This window comes from Moschus berezovskii, chromosome X (genome assembly GCF_049115385.1).
Source record: "Moschus berezovskii isolate FMDL1 chromosome X, NW_MosBer_1.0, whole genome shotgun sequence".
Lineage (NCBI taxonomy): Eukaryota > Metazoa > Chordata > Mammalia > Artiodactyla > Moschidae > Moschus > Moschus berezovskii.
Genome location: NC_142488.1, coordinates 36,229,603 through 36,253,328, shown reverse-complemented (window position 1 = coordinate 36,253,328; position 23,726 = coordinate 36,229,603). Strand labels below are relative to the sequence as shown.

Here is a 23,726-nt window from a genome sequence, read left to right as displayed (position 1 = left end):
AAGGGAGAAGGTGCTCATATATGATTAATAAGTGATTTAAAGTAGCATGTCAAGGTACTCCAAACAGCTTATCACCCTCAAAAGTTCCCTGGTAGCTCAGTTGGTAAAGAATTCACCTGCAATGCATGAGACCCCGGTTCAATTCCTGGGTCAGGAAGTTCCCCTGGAAAAGGGATAGGCTACCCACTCCAGTAGCCTTGCACGGAGAGTCGAATGGCAGAGGACATTGGTGGGCTACAGTCCATGGAGTCGCAAAGAGTTGGAAATGACTGAGGGACTAAGCACACACATATCACCCCCAAAATCTGTGGCTCAGTGTGTGATTACTGCAATGTGAATTTTCCCTTGTAGCTAGATTATAGAAATTTGCCTTAAAAAAAACGGAGTGATGTTTAAATGAGTATGTGGCAATTACTAGTACCCATGAGGATCAAAAGATCTCCAGATACACAGGTATAGTTGAACAAGTTGAAATTTTTGTTCATTGCAATGAAGGAAAACATGCCATGAAAAAACATGGAAAGTCCTGAGAAGAAGGTGTTGGAAAGAATTTAACATAGGATTGGGGGTTATGTTGGGATTCCCTGGTGGCTCAGAGGGTAAAGAATCTGCCTCCAATGCAGGAGACCCAGGTTCAATCCCTCGGTTGGGACGATCCCCCAGGAGAAGGAAATGGCAACCCACTCCAGGATTCTTGCCTGGAGAATCCATGGACAGAGGATCCTGGCAGGCTGTAATCCATAGGGTTGCAAAGAGTCAGACATGACTTTCACTTTCACTTGGGATTATGTTAGGTAATTTTAGGGAGATTTCAAGAGAACAGGGATTTGCTCTAGACTAGGTGATGTCAGGGAGCAGGGACAAGGCTGCTGCTGCTGCTAAGTCGCTTCAGTCGTGTCCAACTCTGTGCGACCCCATAGACGGCAGCTCACCGGGCTCCGCCACCCCTGGGATTCTCCAGGCAAGAATACTGGAGTGGGTTGCCATTTCCTTCTCAAGGGACAAGGCTATCACTGATAAGTTTTACCTAGAAGAAGGGCAGTCTAGAAGAAGGCTAAAGCTGTAATTAGGAAGTAGGAAGAAATTCATATTAACCAAGAAAGGGGGATGTGTGATACATTGTGGCTTGACCAGTCACCTTGTTTTCGTCTATGCTAAGATTATGAAGCATTCTTACTGTGTCTCACTTCATCATGGGTACACAGTGATCCTGTGGGATGCTGGTGCTCTGAGGTCATTTATGTCTACTAGGAGAACATCACGGCCTGCCCCAGATCACCTTCTAAGAACATCAAGACCTACATGTAAATGTCAGATCAGTTTTCAGATGTCAGGGTCTGTATTTCTCCTTCTCATAACAAAGCACTATGCATTCCCTCTGTACCCTCTCTGTATATGTTCCAACCATTGGTACTATCGTCTTTCAAGTTAGTGACAGGGACTCATATATCATCTATCTCAGGTCTATTTCATCTATTTTCAGTCATCACTACCAATTCATTGAAAACAAAAACACTGGACTCCTCCTTAAACATGACAAAGGCTTTCACAAGGACAAATAGCAGCATGAAATGTCACCACATGGCATGAATATAAATAAGATCAGCTCATCAACATCATATCAGAAGTATTTAATTTTTGAGCTCCTGATCATGTTGCTTATATCTTTGGGGTCTGAGTTCAACTGGGGTGCTAATTAGGAAAACTGGTCATTATGGCTGTCTTTGTGTTGGAAAGCAACTGCCTCCGCTAACATAATCATGTGGAATTTTTAGGTCTCATTAGGATAGCCACATGAACTAACTGGCTGTGTCAGGGTGCCTTTCATTCTGTTTCTATAGAGTTAGTTTTAAAAGGAGACCAACAGCAACCAACTTGTTAGAACCAGAAGGGGCTGCAAAAAATGTCAAGGGCTGATCATCCCATTGAAGGAGGTAGCCTCCCTTTATTAGTTTTTGCTGTAATCCTTTTCAGTGCTACAGCAATTAAAGCTCTTTACTTTTACCCAATCCAAGGTAAATGACAATAAAGGTTGTGTTTTCCAACTGATTAGAGAATGAGTCACTTTGACTTATCTCATCTCTTAGAGGTCAGGGTGGGAATTTCAATTTTATGGTCTATTGAACATAGAGACAGCCCACTGGCACTATAGCATTCTCTCACAACAAATTAAGGGTGTTCACTGCCAACAGAGTATCATTCATGCTTCCTCTCAAAAACCACTCCATGAATAGCAAACAGGGTACTTCCAACACTGACAGATAATCTGAGATCACACAGGCTCGTAGCTGGATTACTGGAGAAATAATGGTCTCTGTTTTCAGTTTTTAAAATGAGGAGAGATTCTGTTTCTACCAAGTGAAACACACATCTTGTAAATTTCCAGCTGCCACACAGAAGCTACAACTATAAGCTGTTGTCCAAGCTGGTGCTCTGGGGCAACCCAGAGGGATGAGGTAGGGAAGGAGGTTAGAGAGGGGTTCAGGATGGTGGGACACATGTACAACCCATGACTGACTCATGTCGATGTATGGTGAAAACCACCACAATATTGTAACTAGCCTCCAATTAAAATAAATAAGTTAATTTTTAAAAAAGAGGTATAAGAACCACACACTGAAAGCTGTTTCTTCCTCAGAACATTGTAATGCACAAATACAGAATCTATTCTAGTGGTGAGATAATAATGTAATAAACTCCTCTTTAGACTATGAAACCATTGAGGGTAGTCTATGTTTCATCCATCTTTGCATCCTTATCCTCTAGTATTCCAACAGGTTATCAATAATTGTTGTAGTGAGGATGGACAGATGGATCAAAAGATAGAGCAAGTGGACAGGTGGATAGTTGGGTTTATTAAGTTATTATCACATCAGAAAAAAAAAGAAGTACAAGTAATTCTGAAGTTCTGTATTGAGGTTTTAACATCCCCTCAGGAAGACACAGACCTTTCATCTTTTTATTATTTATTCTTATATCCTTCTGACAACAACTTGTCATATCTTTCTGTGACAGCTGGAAATTTACTCTCTCCAAAGGGCAAATATGTTTGGCCTGATGTGTGTGCGTGCATCTGTGTGTGTGTGTGTGTGTGTTAATTCCGAAGAAAACCACATTTGTTCCATAACTTGCTTAAGTCTGAAATGCTTTAAGTGGGGCCTTGCCATCTATTTCAGTTCAGTTCAGTCGCTCAGTCATGTCCGACTCTCCGCGACCCCATGAATCACAGCACGCCAGGCCTCCCTGTCCATCACCAACTCCCGGAGTACACTCAAACTCATGTCCACAGAGTCGGTGATGCCATCCAGCCATCTCATTCTCTGTTGTCCCCTTCTCCTCCCGCCCCCAACCTTTCCCAGCATCAGAGTCTTTTCCAGTGAGTCAACTCGTCGCATGAGGTGGCCAAAGTATTGCAGTTTCAGCTTTAGCATCAGTTCTTCCAATGAACACCCAAGATTGATCTCCTTTAGAATGGACTGGTTGGATCTCCTTGCAGTATAAGACTCTCAAGAGTCTTCTCCAACACCACAGTTCAAAAGCATAGATTCTTCGGCGATCAGCTTTCTTCACAGTCCAACTCTCACATCCATACATGACCACGGGAAAAACCATTGCCTTGACTAGACGGACCTTGGTTGGCAAAGTAATGTCTCTGCTTTTTAATATACTATCAAGGTTGGTCATAACTTTCCTTCCAAGGAGCAAGCGTCTTTTAATTTCATGGCTGCAATCAGCGTCTGCAGTGATTTTGGAGCCCAAAAAATAAAGTCTGACACTGTTTCCACTGTTTTTCCATCTATTTCCCATGAAGTGATGGGACCAGATGCCATGATCTTTGTTTTCTGAATGTTGAGCTTCAAGCCAACCTTTTCACTCTCCTCTTTCACTTTCATCAAGAGGCTTTTGAGTTCCTCTTCACTTTCTGCCATAAGGGTAGTGTCATCTGCATATCTGAGGTTATTGATATTTCTCCCAGCAATCTTGATTCCAGCTTGTGCTTCTTCCAGCCCAGCGTTCCTCATGATGTACTCTGCATATAAGTTAAATAAGCACGGTGACAATATACAACCTTGACGTACACCTTTCCCTATTTGGAACCAGTCTGTTGTTCCATGTCCAGTTCTAACTGTTGCTTCCTGACCTGCATACAGGTTTCTCAAGAGGCAGGTCAGGTGGTCTGGGATTCCCATCTCTTTCAGAATGTTCCACAGTTTATTGTGATCGACACAGTCAAAAGCTTTGGCATAGTCAATGAAGCAGAAATAGATGTTTTTCTGGAACTCTCTTGCTTTCTCCATGATCCAGCGGATGTTGGCAATTTGATCTCTGGTGCCTCTGCCTTTTCTAAAACCTGCTTGAACATCTGGGAGTTCACGGTTTACATACTGCTGAAGCTTGGCTTGGAGAATTTTGAGCATGACTTTACTAGCGTGTGAGATGAGTGCAATTGTGCGGTAGTTTGAGCATTCTTTGGCATTGCCTTTCTTTGGGATTGGAATGAAAACTGACCTCTTGCCATCTATTTACTCATTCCTTAGTTCATTCATTTGCCTATTCATCCATCCATCTAATCATTTAACAAATATCCATTGAGTATTTACCATAGGCATTCTTTTAGGCACTAGAACTACTTCATTGAACTGCTCTCATGAACTGCTCTCATGGTTGTGAAGCTTATATTCTAGTGGAGGAATAAAGATAATAAACAAGAGAAGGAAAGTATATACCATATAAGTATTAAAGGAAAAAAAAACACAGGAAGGAATTATGCTAGTTATGTTAGGTAAGCTAACTTCCTTAACAAACAACTTGCAAACTCCAATGACTTAACACATTAAAAGTTTCTCTCTATATACATATATAACCTAATATTGATCTGACCAGATTGAGGGGAGATTTTTTAGTAATTAGACCTGCAGTTACCATCTATACTGACTACCAGATGAGCTGATGGCAAAACTTTCAATTAGCAATGAATGAATACACAAACCTCTTGGGTCTTGTATTGAAAAGAGTGTTTCAGTAATTACAACTGACATTTAGAAATTAAAGACAAAATTCCTCTCCCCATACAAAAGCTTGAGGCAACTCCTGATTGATTGAAAGGCTCATGAGTCACAGTCCCTAGTTACTGTTGTGTGAACAAATGAGGGTTCAGGATGTAGAGAAGAGGTAAACAGAAATGGAATAAAAAATGAAAATGATCAAATATTAGGGATCAAATAAAATAATATGGTATAAGAAATGGAGAAATAGTTACTGAGATATTCCTTATAAGTCTTCAGACTCTGCAATTCGTAGGTCAGTCATTTGTTAAAATCCCTTTTCCTTTCATCACTTGAAATAACAAACCTCACCTTGGCAGAGTTTGGTGAGAAAAGAACTGGGTGGAAAAACAAACAAATTTTGATATTTATTCAATCCAACTGTACTAACAAACATTCTGAACTCTTGGTGTGCTTATTTCCACTATTTATAATACAGAAAATCAATCACCTCTCTTATCTAATTGGTATATATTTTGAGGCCTTGTAGGACTATTAGTATTATCCAGGAATAAATGTGATCCCAAAACAGATCCACTCTCTCAAGGACTAAGGCTCCAATTTTGAAATTAGCTTAAACCTTGATCTGATTAAGGTAATCCTGAATATTTATAGGCCCTATCCAATTTCCTTGCCAGAAAAAAAATATGATATTCTCAATTGATACATATTAAATAGAGTCTCACTAAGCTTTACAGTTTTTCAAATATGGTTGACCCTTGAAAAACATGGGTATGAACTGCTCAGGTCCACTTACACATGAATTTTTACTATCCATGAGTAGTTGAATTCAATGATATGAAAATAGTTATGGAAAGGGTAACTAAGTAGTAAATATAAGTGAAATAGTGGCTATAAAATATAATAATATTTTGTGGGATGAATTATATTATAGACTGAATGTACCCCTTCCATAATAATTCATATATTGAAATGTAACCCCCAGTGCAATGGTTATTTGGATGGAGTCTTTGGGAAGAGATCACTCCCTTTATAAAAAAGATTCTCCAGAGAGTTCCTTTGTCTCTTCTGCCAGGTGAGGACACAGTGGGAAGACAGCTGGCTATGAACTAGGAAGCACACCCTCACTAGACAACAAATCTGCCAGAACCCTGATCTCCAGGACTATGAAAAATAAATTTCTGTTGTTTAAGAGCCACCTAGTCTATGGTATTCTGTTACAGCTGCCTAAATAGACTAAGACAAATCATACATATATATATGTATATATACACACACATACACTTAGCTATGTGTGTGTATAAATATACAAATATTTAAAATATACAATAGCACTAGGAGGGGAGTAAAGGCAATCAAAGTGTTCTTAAGTCCTGATATTATCTTAGAAGTACCAAAACTACTAATTAATATTATATTTTAACAAGTCAACGATGTATGCTTTAATCTCTAATCATTAGATGAATAGCAAAAAATGTATAAATATTAGAGGAGATAAATAGAAAAATATTGCAACAACCTAAATGAAGGCAAATGAGTAGAGATAAAAGAACAGAATAGATGGGACCAAAAAAAAGAATAAGTAAAGGGGGGCAAATTTTAAATAAAATATATGGGTTATGTTATTAATACAAATGGGACAAATATCCTAATTAAATGACAACTGTCAGCTAGATTTAAAACATGCACACACGATAATATTCCACTTATAACAGATATATGGTAAATATAAGGAAAGAAAAAAGTTTCAAGTAAAGGATAAAGAGGATTCCCCAGGCATATGCCAACCAAAAGAAAGCAACTGAAGCCATGCTAATTACAAACTAAACTTTAAAAGGAAAAAATCATAACTAGAGATAAAGAGAGAGTTTTCATAAAGGTTTCTGTACAACTATAAAATCTCACAATTCTAAATACTTGAGCAATCAAGACTCTAAATTCAGCATACACAAAGCAAATATTATCAAGCTAAAAAGGAAAATAGAAAATCCACAATCATTATTGAGAGAGATTAGTATATACTTCCCTTAATATCACATAGAATATATAGATTAAAAAATCAGTAGAGATATGGAAGATTTGGACAACACAATTAACAAATATCATTAAAAGACAAAACCAAGATATTCAAATCAATACTGCAGAATTCATTTTTTCAAGGAAATTGGAACATTTAACAAAATTGAAGATTTTCTGGGCTGAATTTCAAAGAATGAAATTATATAGAGTATGTTCTCTGACCAAAGTGAAATAAACCTAATTTCAATATCAAAAAGACATCAAAAATCCCCATGAAGTTAGATATCAAAAGACAATTGTAAATAACTCGTTGTTGGAAAAAATGGTGATGAAATTTGAAAACAGAATGAAACCAATATCATAAAAAATAATGGATATGAAAATGTGTGAGATGCAGCTGCTGCTGCTACTAAGTCTCTTCAGTTGTGTCTGACTCTGTGCGACCCCATAGATGGCAGCCCACCAGGCTCCCCCATCCCTGGGACTCTCCAGGCAAGAACACTGGAATGGGTTGCCATTTCCTTCTGCAATGCATGAAAGTGAAAGTGAAGTCACTCAGTCGTGTCCGACTCTTTGAGACTCCATGGACTGCAGCCCACCAGGTTCCTCTGCCCATGGGATTTTCCAGGCAAGAGTACTGGAATGGGTGGCCATTGCCTTCCCCATGAGATTCAGCTAAAGCAGTGCAAACAGGGAAATTCATATCCTTAAATGTATATGTTAGAAAAGAACAAAGGATGGAAAAAAGTATCTAAACATATGAATCAAAACACTATTAATGAAAAATTCTAAGAAAGTAAAAGAAAGAATAAGAAATGAATAAAATTGAAAACAAATATGCAATACAGAAAGAAAAAAGGATGCCAAGTGTTAGAAAAGAAGACACACTTGTGCAAAAATAAAATTTGAATGGTGCCACAGGAATTATTTTAATTAACAAGTGAGTTTAACAAGATTTCCAAATACAAAGTTAGACTACCCAAATCAACTGCATTTCTCCATATTAACAACAATTAGAAAATAAAAAAATTTAAGGATACTATTTATAACACAAAAATCAAATACTTGGATTAAATCTAATGATATGTAAGATGTATCAGGAAAATGATTATATGAAATATTACTAAAAGAAATTAAAGGTAAACGAATGAAAGGGCACATAAGTGTTTGTAGATCAATAGACTAAATATTGAAAGACATCAATTCTCTCCATAACTTTCTGTAGATGTAATGTAGTCCCTATAAAAATGCTAGTAGGACCTGTTTTATGGAAAGCTGATTCTAAATGTATTTGATAATACCAGGGACCAATAATAGCCAGGGCATTTTGAACAAAAAAAGCAAAGTGGCAAGCCCACTGGATATAAAATTTTATAAAGCTACATTGAATTAAAATAACGTGGCATTGGTACATTACACAAGTAATAGAGTAGTCAGAAATGAAACTAGATTTGTGAAGGTGACACTGTAGAGAAGTGAAAAAATGGTCCTTTCAATGAATGTTGCTGGATCAAATGGATATTCATATTAAAATATAAAAATGAATCTGTACCTCACAGCACATGCAAAAATCAGTTCCAAGAAGAGTGTAAGTCTAAAAAGGTAATACAATAACACTTACAGGAGATCACACAGGAGAATATTTTCATCAACTTTTACAAAAAGTTTTTTTTTTCCCATTAGGATACAGAAAGAAAAAAAAACCCACTAATCTCATACAGGAAAAGATGAACAAATTGAGTTACTAAAAAATTAGAGATTTCTGTTCTTCAATACACCACTGAGAGAATGAAAAGGAACATCAGAAGTTGGGAAAAAATATCTGAAACACAAGGAACCAACATGGTTTGTACACAGAATATATAAAGAACTCCTTCACGCTAGTCAGTAAAAGGCTGATAACCTAACAGAAAAAAAGACAAGAGATCTGAACCAGCACTTCACATAAAAGTATGTTCAAATGGTCAATCAACAAATGAAGATATCCTCATTCTCATTGGTAATAAAGAAAAATGCAATTAATCCACTATACACCCCAAAAATTTATAAAAATGGAAATAAAACACTTGTAAAAATATGAAGTAACCAACACTCATGCATTGCTAGTGAAAGGATAACTTGGCACAACCACTTTGGAAAACAAATTGGCATTGTGGGGCTTCCCAGATGGCACAGTGGTAAAGAATCTACCTGCTAAGGTAGGAGACATGGGTTTGATCCCTGATCTGGGAAGATCACCTGGATGAGGAACTGGTAACCCACTCCAGTATTCTTGCCTGGGAAATTCCATGGACAGAGGAGCCTGGATGGCTACAGCCCATAGGGTCACAGAGAGTCAGACATAACTTAGCTACTAAACAACAACTGAAATGAAACATGCATAAATTCTATGACCCAGCAACTTTACTATGTACGTATTCAATGCAAATACATACACATATGTACCAAGAGACATGCACAAGAATATTTATAACAACACTATTTTTAAGAGGTGAAAGCTAGAAACATCCCAAATACGCATCAATTAAAGAATGGTATATGAATCCTTATATAGTTATAAACACAGTATTAACAAAACACTACCCACTCCAGTGTTCTTGCCTGGATAATCCCAGGGACGGGGGAGCCTGGTGGGCTGCCGTCTATGGGGTCGCACAGAGTCGAACACGACTGAAGCGACTTAGCAGCAGCAGCAGCATAGTGAAAAGGAGTGAAATGAGTATAAAAGTGAAAATGAGTAGACATTTGCCAAATGCAACAAAAATGGATGTATCACAAACATAATGTTCACCAAAAGTAGTTATGAACAAATACACACACCCTGTATGAGTCAATTTAAAGTATAAGAAATTTAAATTTTTCTATATTTTAAGTATAAAATCCACAATTTAAACAATTAAAATCAATTTAAAGCATAAAATCAATTTAAAGTATAAAAAAGTCAAAGTTAACCTATGGTGTTAGCAGGGTAATATTTATATTTGGAGAATAAGCAGGGACTAGTGATTGGGAGGAGGAAGAAGAAAAGCTTCTAGGGTGTCAGTAGCATTTCTATTTCATTGCCTGAATGGTAGTCACACAGAAACTGATAATTTGCAAAGCTGTACATCAGTGCTTCTCAAAGACATTTGCTCTTTACGGGACATGTGGCAATGTTGGCAGGAATCTATCACTGTCACCACTGAAAAGGGGAGGAGTGCTACCGGTGTCTACTGGGTAGAAGCCATGAACACTGCTAAACATCTTATAGTCCATAGGACAGCCCCTCCCTCCCCCACAAAGAACCATTTGGCCAAAAATTTCAGTGATGCTGAAATTGAGAAACCCTGTTGTACACTGTCATTAGTGTAAGTTAACTCTAGTTAAAAACAAAAGCCATGTGCATTATGTTTTCATTAAAAAAAAAAAAGTGCTAGTCTCTTTCCAAGTTTTCCTCTTCTGATTTGTTGTCCTCTAGTGGTCACGAAGAGTGGAGAGGGATAAATGCTCCTGCAAAATTGTATAGAGGCAAAACTATAATTGAGGAAATTCTGTCCATTATTTCCTCTGTAAGTCATTATTTGACGATACCGTAAGTAATAGTCACTCAGTCGTGTTTGACTCTTTGTGATCCCATGGACTATAACCCGCCAGGCTCCTCTGTCCATGGGATTCTCCAGACAAGAATACTGGAGTGGGTTGCCATTTCCTTCTCCAATTTGCCAATACTGGAAGAGCCTTTATATCCAACTCTGAAATGTGAAGTAAAGGGGAGCAGAGTTGGAAAGACCCATTATTTCACACTGAGAAAAACTTTCTAAGAAGTGTTCAGGGTCTAAAAGAGCGACTTTTACATTATGTACTTGAGTCACAGATGTATCATGTTTCTTTTAAGTAGAAAGCAAAGTGCATTACTGATACTTTTTCTGTACACATATATGGAGAAATATCCCAAGTAAACAATATGATTTCATGGGGAAGACAGGAAGATATCCAGAATTATTTTTGTACCTTGATTTGCAGATTACTAAACCCAGCTTTGGACTTCTCAGGCTGCACTAGTGGTAAACAACCCGCCTGCCAATGCAGGAGACGCAGGTTCAATCCCTGGGTTGGGAAGATCACCTGGAGGAGGGCATGGCAACCCACTACAGTATTCTTGCCTGGAAAATTCCATGGGGCCGTAAAAAGTTGGACACAACTGAGCACACACACCCTAAGAAGCTGGGTGGAGCCAAGTGTGGCTCTAAGAAAGCCTGAGGGTGGTGTTCAGATGCGGGAAGAGACCACGTTCTCTGAGGCTTCCAACCGTATAATGTTTCTGTGTCTCAGACACAAATACACATCACACCCTGCCAAAGGACTACTGAACTTCTAGTGGGGCTATACTTTCAATTCTGTTCTCTATCGCTACCTTTTACATACTCTTTCTCCTTGCTTTCCCCATTCCCCAACTCTTCAGTCATCAAAGCTGACTTTGCACACAAAGAAACTCACGCGACTCTCGCACAGATGGTGCATCGCCAGCTGCCATCAAGGCCTGAGACCCGGCACTGGCTGCACACTCTGAGGGAGCAAGCCTGGCACGGGTCTCCCCGGTCGAATATCAAGCCCAGGTTTCTCTGACAGTGGGCACAGACCCTGGTGGTCTCTTGTTGAGTCTTCCCACTTCTGCGTTTTGCTTCCAAGAGTTCATTCTTCAGCTTCCTGGAAGGAGAGGGAAAAAATCACTTACAAAAGAGTAGAGCTATCTTTATCTAAGGGATGTGTTCACTGGGGAGACTATTTGAAAGGATCAAGGAGTTACATTCAAGTGACTTTCAAAAATCCATAATTTCTTCCTCCAGAATCAATAATCCTTTGATCTCATTAGTGGAAAAATATAATGCTTGTGTCTTACTCTTGGATTTTGAAATCTTATCCAGGCACTTCTATTTGCTATTAGTATTTATTTACATTCTACTCTAAATTCTCCAGGGTGTCTCTGATACCATAACAGGGAGCACAACCCCAGCCTACAGGCATGCACAATGCTATGTTGTCTCCTTGCCTAGATATGAGGCAGGAGTGTGAAATCAAACTTGGCAACATAGGTGCTTTCTTTAAGTCAGGGGTCCCCAACCTGCAGGATCTAATGCTTGATTATCTTAGGCAGAGCTGATACAATAATAATTGAATTAAGTGCACAATGGGCTTTCCTAGTGGCTCAGACAGTAAAGAATCCGCCTGCAATGCAGGAGACCTGGGTTCCATCCCTGGGTTGGGAAGATCCCCCGGAAAAGGGTACAGCAATCCACTCCAGTATTCTTGCCTGGAGAATTCCAAGGACAGAGGAGACTGGCAGACTGTCCATGGGGTCACCCCGAGTCGGAAACAACTGAGCGACTAACACTTGCACTTTAAGTGCACAATAAATGTAATACACTTGAATCATCCCCAAACCACCCCACACCAGGTCCATGTAAAAATTGTCTTCCACGAAACTAGTCCCTGATGCCAAAAAGGTTTGGGATTGCTGCCTTAAATGAGCCAATGTGAACTTTGCTACAAAGACATTGCCCATCATTGAAGATCAAACAATTGCCACTGACTCATGGGCTTTGCAGTTAGATATACATTTGTTTGAATCCTGGGTCCATCATGAATCACCTGTTCACATGTAAACAATGATTTACCCACTCAACTTCGGTCTATTCATTTCAAAAACAGGAGTAATAATATTCCAACGTGACCATTTTTAAGACTAAGTAAGAAAATATATGGGAAGATACCAGCTTGTTTCCTGTCACACAAGTACTAAATAAATGCTATTTCTATGTCCCTCCTTTTACTATATGACGTGATCTATTTACATAGGCTTTAGAAAACAGCTATTTAAAAGGAATACTACTCAGTCATTAAAAAGAATAATGCAATTTGTAGCAACATGGATGGACCTAGAGATTATACTGAGTGAAGTAAGTCAGAAAGAAAAAGACAAACACCACTTAAAGGTGGAATCTAAAATATGATGCAAATGAATTTACTTACGAAACAGAAACAAACTCAGACACAGAAAACAAACAGGTGGTTACCAAAAGGAAAAGGGCATGGGAGAGGGATAAATTAGGAGTTTGGTGTTAGCAGACAGAAACTATTATATATAAAATAAACAACAAGGTCCTACTATATAGCACAGGGAACTATATTCAATATCCTGTAATAATCCATAATTGAAAAGAAAACAAAGTTCTCCCTTTCTTGTCCAATTGAGCACAAATGACAAGAACACACAACACAAGTTTTCTACTCCCTGATTTAGAACTTACAAAGCATCCTTATGTCTTTTTTACATGAACAACTGGCTCCTGAAGATGAGTATAAGAAAAGCTCCACACAATTTACTTTTGAAAACCTGTAAAAGCTACAACTTTTAAAAGCAACAATTTTAAAAAATGAGATGCTTTCTCATTTGAAAACTCCAACTGTATTATTTGGAAAATAACAACAGACCTTTCCAAGTGGTGCAGTGGTAAAGAACCTGCCTGACAATGCAGGAAACTCAAGAAGACACAGGTTTGAACCCCAGGTCAGGAAGATATGCTAGAATAGGAAATGGCAACCCACTCCAGTATTCTTGCCTGGAAAATCCCATGGACAGAGGAGCCTGGCAGTCCAGGGGGTTTCAAAGAGTCAGATATGACTGAGTGCACACATGCACATGCGCACGTACACACACACAAACCTTTAAACACCTCAGGGCACAGGAGAAATAAAACACTGCCTAGTCACAATCTGTAACAATTCATGCAACAATCATAAAGAAAAAATGACCAAAATGAGTGAAACAAAGAATAATCGTAGACCACAGTCCTATCCCAGTAGGATAGTGGGCCAAAGAATAAGAAACTGAGAACAGGGGGTATTCCAGGATACTCCAGAGACAAAAAATAAATAAATTTTATGATCAGGTGCTTGAGGTTTAACTACTTGGTTGCTCCTTAAACTAGAGCTTGAGACCATTTGGAGAAATTATGGCCATAAAGTCAAATATTTAGATTGCATTTTTCTTTGTGTTCTATTCACAGAACTTTATTTAGCAATCAGCGTTCACTTAGCTCCCAGTTCCAAAGTCTGAAAAGACTTGGGCCATCACAGAAAGGACACAGAGAAGCAAGAATTTCAAGGTCCAAACACACCAGTTGGGAATTCCTAAGACAACCAGCATTAACTGTCCCACATATTCTGAGAGCAACCTATGTGACTGTGGGGAAAGCTGGGAAGAATTCCATAGGCAGCACAAAATATTAAGCGTGTTAACTGAAAAAAATGGATAACCTAAAAATTGAGAATTGTTTTACGTGGCAGACTTACTGAGGACTGAAGCCTGGTAGGCCGCCCCTCTGGTATAGCTCTGAGGGACTGCTCAGAAGAAGTAAGAGAGGAGCCAGGATACATAAGGAGTTGGAACATCAAAAATTACCAACAAGTAAGGAAAACCAACCAGAAGCTCAAGATAATGAATTTAGCCCTTTTCTGTGTCTGGGAAGAGGCAAGAGTCTGGGCTCATGGAAATCATTCCTTTGATTTGCAGCTCAGTTATTTAGGGCCAGTATCCTGTTCTGTCTCATCCTGAGTCCTCTCAGGGTGGCTGCAGTGACTTGATGGTTGCAACATCCCTTTGTTTATTGATATGGCAGGCAACCTTTTTCACTCACAAGCAGCTTACAGATTTTTCAAATCTTTGAGAAACTGACCTAATTCAATCATTAGTGGGTTGCCATTTCTTTCTCCAGGTGATCTTCCCAACCCAGGGATCAAACCCATGTCTCCTGCACTGGCAGGTTTCTTTACCACTAAGCCACCAGGGAAACTCAATTCAATCATACCTAGGATAATTTCACCTTAAGTGGACACAAGCATTTCTCAAGAAGAGGAGAAAGGGTAATGAGAGAGTAAAGGGTAAAGGGACAGTAGTTGTAGTCAGGAAAAGAAACTGTGCAACTGGTGACATTGTATGAAGGAGAAAGGGAAGTACAGGGAGCTAGAAGAGAGGAATAGGAGAGACAATTTCTCTTTCCTCTGCTTCACTGGCTGCCACTCACAAAGCAAGGTCGATCTCATTTGGTTCCTGCACTTCCGGCCCAGTCTCAGGAAAGTATCTGAGGAAGATGGGTTCCTGGGCTGTAAGCACAGAATCTGTTCATCTTTCTTATCCACATAAGCTAGAATTGCTTCTGGTCCCAAGTAACAGACTTAAGTATTTGGTGTAATTTTTCTCCCACAAGGGTTTCCCTTGTGGCTCAGAACAGTAAAGAATCTGCCTGCAATGCAGAAGGCCTGGGTTTGATCACTGAGTCAGGAAGATCCCTTGGAGAAGGGAATGGCTACCTATTCCAGTATTCTTGCCGAGAGAATTCCATGGACAGAGGAGCCTGGCAGGCTACAGTCCATAGGGTCGCAAAGAGTAGGACACAACTGAGCGATTCACACTTCCACTTTCTTCCCCACATACAAGAAATCCAGAATTAGGCACTTGCTTGTATTAGTTCAACTGAAAAGTCAGGTCATTAAAGAATCATTTCATTCTGATGATCCCCTGTCTTCAAAGTATGGCTCATAATTCTTATGCAAAATGGTTAGGCACCTTCAATAGTGTATCAGTAGAGTTTAAGGCAGGAAGAATAGGGAGGGAATGTCAGTTATACCTGTATCTTACAGTTATACCTATATCTAAACAGAAAAGCAAAAGTTGATGCAGAACTCCTCCAATGAAGAAGGACTTCCCTTAGGGACTTCCCTTAGGGAAGTACTTCTTAGGTTCACTTGACCAGACAGTGTCACAGCATCACCATTAGCTGCAAGGGAGGCTGGGTAGGTGGAACAAGTTGGAACTGTAGATACTGCCCTCTTGACATTAGATGTGGTCAAGTGACTTCCGCTGGTGCACGAACTGTGATATGTGACTCCAGGTAAAAGTTTTAAGAGCAAAGCACCAGATTACCACAAACCCTCTTCTTCTCATGAAGAATGGCAATGTCCCAAATAGTGTCTGCCCTGTAAGTTTGAGTCCTGGTCTGAAGATGCCATGAAGTAGAGACCCTAGCCACTCAGTTATGGACATGGGACATGAGAGAGAAATAAACCTTCATTGTTTTAAACCACTAAGAATTTGGAACTGCTCTTAGAGCATCACTTAGCCTACCCTGAATGATAAACATACAGCCTAGGAACTTCCCTGGTGGTGCAGTGGGTAAGGAATCTGCCTGCCAGTGAAGGAGAGATGGGTTCGAACCCTGGTTCATGAAGATTCCACATGCCATGTAGCAACTAAGTGTGTGTGCAGAATCACTGAAGCTTGTACACTCCAGGCCCCTTCAACAGCAACTACCAAGCCCGAGAGCTGCAACTAGAGAGCAGCCCCCACTGGCCGCAACTAGAGAAAGCCCACACAAATGCAAGGAAGACCCAGCACAGACAAAAGTAAATAAATAAATAATTTTTTAAAAATAAGCCTAGTTTCCACATCTGGCTGGCTTTCATATATTCTTTTATTTCAGCTTTACTGCTACTTACCCAGAGTGACTTTCTCTGATTACCAAATCTACTGCACATACCCATCTTATTCTCATTCAGAGAACTGTGTTCTTTCTCTTCACAGAACTTACCATATTTCTTAATTATACTTTTTCTTTTTTAATGGTTTCATGTTTGTCTCGCAAACTCCTCTGTAATTTCCATGAGGGCAAGACTGCATCTGTTTTGTTCAGTTTTTCATTTTACAGCATCTAAGCAGTGCCAGGAACATAATAGTGATCATTTAATTGAATGAAAAAAAAGAGAGCATAAGCAAAAGCTGGTGAGTGACAGAGAAAGATGACAGGAAGAAGGGAGAAAGGAACAGAATGGGGCGGGAGGGAGGAAATCTCAGCCATACTAGGTATTACTGGGCATTCCGCTTAGTCTCTCCAGGTCTCAGTACGTCAACTTCAAAAATGAAGATACTGATTCCTTTTCTATCTTCCTCAAGGGTGGTTGTGAGAGCCAGAGGCAATTAAGTATGGTAATATGTTCTGGGAATTATAGAGGACTTTACAATATGAAGCCATTATTAGTTTTTCAAAAAAGAAAGAATGTGAAGAGAAAAATGTACAATGTTAGATTTCTTGAGAATAAAATCAAATTAAAATTGGCTAAAACTTATATCAGACACACTTTGAAAAAGTAATGCAAGCCTGGGAAAACTACAGTAAGGATTTTTAGAACTTTTCCATCTTCCTTAACCTTGTTTGTACACTTTTGATCAGAAAGGAAAACTATTTTGATTCTTTAAAATATTAAAATTCTTACCATTTCCTCTCTTTGTTCTTATTTGGAAACAAAAACAGAGTACTGGATAGGTATAAAAAAAAGTGCAGTAGACATAAATATGGCCCCAAATCAACTGTTGAAAAGTAATGAAGATACGAAGAAAAAAAAATATTATGAAAAAGATACTTCTCAGACATAAAAAAGAATAATGTCATTTGCAGCAACATGGAAGGGTCTTATCCCTACTGATTATCATACTAAGTGAATCAGACAAATTCTATATATCCCTTACATGTGGAATCATAAAAAATGATACAAATGAACTTATTTACAAAACATAAATAGACTGATCAACATAGAAAACAATCTCATGGCTACCAAAGGGGAAAGTAGGGGTAGGGGGAGATAACTTAGAACTTCAGATTAACAGATAGTCATTATTATATATAGAAAAAAACAACAAGGGCCAACTGAATAGCATAGGAAACTATATTCAGATTATCTTATAATAACCTATAGTGGAAGAGAATCTGAAAAAGAGTAGATATACATTATACATGTATACCTGAATTACTTTGCTATTAATAAATGGAATACTGCCTGCCATATCAGTAAACAAACATTGTCACAGTCATCAGTGATTGTAGCCACCACAGAAGGTGAGCAGGTATACACTGTATACTTGAAATTAACACATTATATATCAGCTATAAACTTATATGCAGAGTACATCATGAGGAACGCTAGGCTGGAAGAAGCACAAGCTGGAATCAAGATTGCCGGCAGAAATATCAATAACCTCAGATATGCAGATGACACCACCCTTATGGCAGAAAGTGAAGAGGAACTCAAAAGCCTCTTGATGAAAGTGAAAGAGGAGAGTGAAAAGGTTGGCTTGAAGCTCAACATTCAGAAAACAAAGATCATGGCATCTGGTCCCATCACTTCATGGGAAATAAATGGAAAAACAGTGGAAACAGTGTCAGACTTTATTTTTGGGGGCTCGAAAATCACTGCAGATGCTGATTGCAGCCATGAAATTAAAAGACACTCCTTGAAAGGAAAGTTATGACCAACCTAGATAGCATATTAAAAAGCAGAGACATTACTTTGCCAACAAAGGTCCGTCTAGTCAAGGCTATGGTTTTTCCTGTGGTCATGTATGGATGTGAGAGTTGGACTGTGAAGAAAGCTGATCGCCGAAGAATTGATGCTTTTGAACTGTGGTGCTGGAGAAGACTCTTGAGAGTCCCTTGGACTGCAAGGAGATCCAACCAGTCCATTCTAAAGGAGATCAATCCTGGGTGTTCATTGGAAGGACTGATGCTAAAGCTGAAACTCCAATACTTTGGCCACCTCATGCGACGAGTTGACTCACTGGAAAAGACTCTGATGCTGGGAAAGGTTGGGGGCGGGAGGAGAAGGGGACAACAGAGTGAGATGGCTGGATGGCATCACCGACTCTGTGGACATGAGTTTGAGTGAAGTCCGGGAGTTGGTGATGGACAGGGAGGCCTGGCGTGCTGTGATTCATGGGGTCGCAAAGAGTCGGACACGACTGAGTGACTGAACTGAACTGATACACAGAAAAAAGGAAAAAAAGCTGTTGAAGATATTTAATTCCAGCTAAGGCCAATTCTTCACTTAAGATAAACTCAGGGTGCCTTTGTATTTTAAAAACATCAGTTCATTCTTTAGGTTTGCTTGTTGCTACACAGATAAATATGTATTAACATGTGAATTGATGACTTATATGTAGTTGAAATCCTAAATATTACAAAGACCAACAATCTCAACTGTCACTGAATGACAATATTTTCGTTTCTATATTTTGGTGATATACTGAATTCAATTTATTCTATCCCATAGTCAAAACTGTTCAATGCAATACAAAGAGTGCTTGCTTTATCGTGGCATAGACACGTTGCTTTCAAATCAGGAACTGCTTTCATTAAAATTCCTGTCACACGTGTGTGTGGTGTTGCTTTTCTTTTGCTACCCTGTTTAGACCCAATTGTGCTGAACACTATTTTGCATCAAATAAGCCAGGAATTCTAGAAGGGAAGCAATTAACTGCCTGGAAGAGGAAGCAATAGAAGCTTAACAAAGTTTCTTTGATTCCTTGATGCCTTTCAACAATCTGCAGTTTCATCTAGCAGAGCACATCAAGGCTTGAGAAAAATACTGAACAAGCGAGAACTATACAATGGTTCATAGTATAAGGTTCCAAAGTCAGACTCCCTGGGTTCAAATCCTGGCCTTTCCCCTTATTTCCCTTGAGACTTTAAAAAAATTACTTAGCCTCTCTGTGTCTCAAGACATTTTAAAAAGACTTAAATTCTGTCTCAAAATATTCCCTCTGTTATTAAAAAAATTCATAGTAATTACAATCTCATGGGGTTGTTGTGAGTATTAAATAAGATGATGCTGTCACGAGCATAACTATAGTGTAACGCACAGCATGGAACATAGTAGTTGTGGAATAGACCATTCCAGTATGCATCTCCTAATACGTGTTCTCCATTTTTCTATTAGTGGAATGTCTAGCTAGGCTCATGGCCACTCAAAGACTACATTTCCCAGCATGTCTTGCAGTTAGTTTTGCCATGAGACCAAATATTCGCCAATGTGATATGATCAGAAATGATACAAGTAACCTCTCGATCATGTCCCTAATGTTAAAGGGGTATCCCTGTCCCACAAACCCTTCTTCCCTGCCAGAAGCTAGGATGAGAATATAGGGGTGAGTCATCTTAGAAGAAGAGCCAAACTTTCAAGATGGTAGAACTACAAAACACAAGGCACCTAGATCCATGCAATAATGGAGCCACCATTACAACATCACAAAGCTGCCAACCAATTCAGACTTTCCTGTTAGAGAGCAATGTACTTCCATCTTGTGTAAGTCATAATTAAAATATGTGTCTGTTACCCACAGACAAACCTATGTCCCAACAAATAAAAGAGGAACTCAGCAGATATTAGCTTTTTTTTTATTATTGTCCACTTGCACAGATGTTGCTACTAGGTTTTGCTTCAGCCTCTCTACCAGCTAAATCCTTGTCTAGAGCTAGAGTTTCATATTCCTTTAAGAGAACAAAACCACGTGACTGACAAAAAATACTGTCAAACCAAAAACAATGAAAAAAAAAAGCACTTGAAATAATAAATGTGGGCAGAATAATGTCACAGCAGCCTGATGCCAATGGCTGCATGCCTCCTGCACTCCTGACTTTTTCATTTTGATTGTAGGCCTATGTGTGTGGCATCTATTATTAAAACCTAACCATCACAACACTTAGCCACTATAATGACAGGCACTCTGCTTTAAGTGTCACGCCCATAAACGTTGACAATGACCCATGAAAAAGACATTATGATTGCGATTTTTACAGATAAAAAAGTGGAATCTCAAGAGAAGAAACATCACAGGGCTATTAAGTGGTGCACTCATGATTCAGATCCAGAGTTTTATATTCCCAAATCTGTACTTTTGCCCATACAAGACTCCCCTCATTGCCTCTCAATTTATTAAAATACTGTGGCTCAGAATGAACACTGGGAATACTAGCAATTGGTATCGCTTTCCCAGCTGTAAAAAGCCAGACTGAACATATTCAAAGTAAAGACTCAGACATGAAGGGTTTCTCCTATCTGCCCACTGAATGATACGTGCCCAAGTTGCCTCTTATCACAGAATCTCTCCTGGCAAACATTCTCCAACAGAGCTGTTCCTTATCAAATACCACTATAAACTTTATTAAGCTTTTCATTAATTTGCAAGTCAATGACTATTAAAAAGAATCCAGACCATCCAAGAATGAGGGGAAAGTTTCGCTCAGAGAGAAAGCTACTTGAGAGAACATAAGTAAGGAACAGAATTGAAAGAACCCTTCTCTAGATAAAGAAATCTTGCCATCTGTGTCAATTTACTAGGTTTAGAAACTGACTTGCGAATTCCCCGCTGATACAGAGGTTAGGATTCTCTGCTTTCAGTGCTGAGAGCCCAGGTTCAATCACTGGTCAGGAAACTAACATCATGCAAGCTGTACAGTACAGCCAAACAACAACAAACAAATTGACTCAAGGAAAGAAGGCACTGTGCAATCTGGGATGACACCAAGCACTTCCCAGTGGCAGGAACATTTGGCTCATAGGAACATACCAGGAGATCTCACAAAATCATGTGGACAAAGGCAATTATTTATTATCAATAGTCCTAAAATCATAGCAGAAATTGATCTCATGTATAATTATCAAACCAAGTCTTCAACCTGGGAACAACTTGCAAAATATCATCAAAATTTCCTGACCTGAAAAGGAACAAGAACATATGTATTCTAGAAATCTGAAACCCAATGGATACCCTGTCCTGAGTATCAAAAACAGTAGAAAGACGTTCATCATTGCTAATTATAAGAAATGCAAATCAAAACTACAATGAGGTACCACCTCACACCATTAAGAAAAGTCTATAAACAATAAACAAACACTGGAGAGGGTGCAGAGAAAAGGGAACCCTCTTACACTGTTGATGGGAACATAGTTGGTGCAGCCACTATGGAAAACAGTACAGATTTCTCAGAAAACTAAAAATAGAATTATGACATGATCCAGTAATCCCACCACTGGGCATCTATCCAGACAAAACTGTAACTTGAAAAGATCCATGCATCCCTATATTCGTAGCAGCTTTATTTATGGAGCCAAGACATGGAAACAACCTAAATGTCCGTCAACACATGAATGGATAAAGGAGATATAAGTACATATATTCAATGGAGTATTACTCAGCCATTAAAAGAACTAAATAATATCATTTGCAGCAACACGGATGGAAACCAGATTATCATATGAAGTGAAGTAAGTCAGAAAGCAAAAGACAAATGTCATATCACTTATATATGGAATCTAAAATATGACAAAAATGAATTTATCTACAAAACAGCCATACCGCAGTGTGGCTGTGGTCCATGGGGTTGCAAAGAGTCGGACATGACTGGATGACTGAACTGCCTGACTGGCAAGAATACACAGAAGAACTGTATAAAAAACATCTAAATAACCCATGCAACACCAATAGTGTGATGACTCACCTAGAGCCAGATATCGTGGAGTGTGAAGTCAAGTGAGCCTTAGAAAGTATTATTACGAAAAAAGCTAGTTGAAGTGATGGAATTTCAGCACAGCTACTTAAAATAACATTGTTAAAGTGCTGTGCTCGATATGCCAGCAAAGTTGGAAAACTCAGAAATGGCCACAGGAATGGAAAGGGTCAGTTTTCACAGCAATGCCAAAGAATGTTTAAACTACTGTACATTTGCACTCATTTCACATGCTAGCAAGGTCATGCTCAAAATGCTCCAAGCTAGGCTTCAACGGTACATGAACAGAGAACTTCCAGATGTTCAAGCTGGATGGAGAAAAGGCAGAGGAACCAGAGATCAAATTGCCAATATCTGTTGGACCACAGAAAAAGCCAGGGAATTGTAGAAAAACATCTACTTCTGCTTTATTCAGTATGTGAAGGCCTTTGACTGCATTAGTAGATTAGTTCAGTCAGTCATGTCAGACTCTTCGCAATCCCATGGAATGCAACATGCCAGGTTTCCCTGTCCATCACCAACTCGGAGCTTACTCAAACTCATGTCCATTGAGTCTGTGATACCATCGAACCATCTGATCCTCTGTCGTCCCCTTCTCCTCCCACCTTCAATCTTTCCCAGCATCAGGGTCTTTTCCAATGAGTCAGTTCTTTGCATCAGGGGGCCAAAGTATTGGAGCTTCAACTTCAGCATCAGTCCTTCCAATGAATATTCACGACTAATTTCCTTTAGGGTTCACTGGTTGGATCTCCTTGCAGTCCAAAGGACTCTCAAGAGTCTTCTCCAACTCCACAGTTCAAAAGCATCAATTCTTCAGCATTCAGCTTTCTTTATGGTCCAACTATCACAACCATATATGACTACTGGAAAAACCATAGCTTTGACTAGATGGACCTTTGTCGGCAAAGTAATGTCTCTGCTTTTTAATATACTGCCTAGGTTGGTCATAGCTTTACTTCTAAGGAGCAAGTGTCCTTTAATTTCATGGCTGCAGTCAGCATCTGCAGTGATTTTGGAACCCCCCAAAAATAAAGTCTCTCACTGTTTCCATTGTTTCTCCATCTATTTGCCATGGAGTGATGGGACCAGATGCCATGATCTTAGTTTTTTTAATGTTGAGTCTTAAGAAGTTTTTTCATTCTCCTCTTTCACTTTCATCAGGAGGCTCTTTAGTTTCTCTTCACTTTCTACCATAAGGGTGGTGTTGGCTGTGTATATAAGGTTATTTAAATATTTCTCCCAGCAATCTTGATTCCAGCTTGTGCTTCATCCAGCCCGGCATTTTGCATGATGTACTCTGCATATAAGTTAAATAAGCAGGGTGACA

General features: G+C 39.1%; 1 protein-coding gene across 2 annotated transcripts in view; it reads right to left on the bottom strand.

The window, feature by feature from the left end:
* Nucleotides 1-23,726, bottom strand: part of SYTL5 (synaptotagmin like 5) — a 171,166-nt gene that overhangs the window by 91,638 nt on the left and 55,802 nt on the right. For both annotated transcript variants that reach the window (XM_055393305.2, XM_088833772.1), the window contains exon 3: nucleotides 11,502-11,711. In XM_055393305.2, the coding sequence (XP_055249280.2) occupies nucleotides 11,502-11,711 (210 nt within the window). The remainder of the gene's footprint in view (nucleotides 1-11,501; nucleotides 11,712-23,726) is intronic.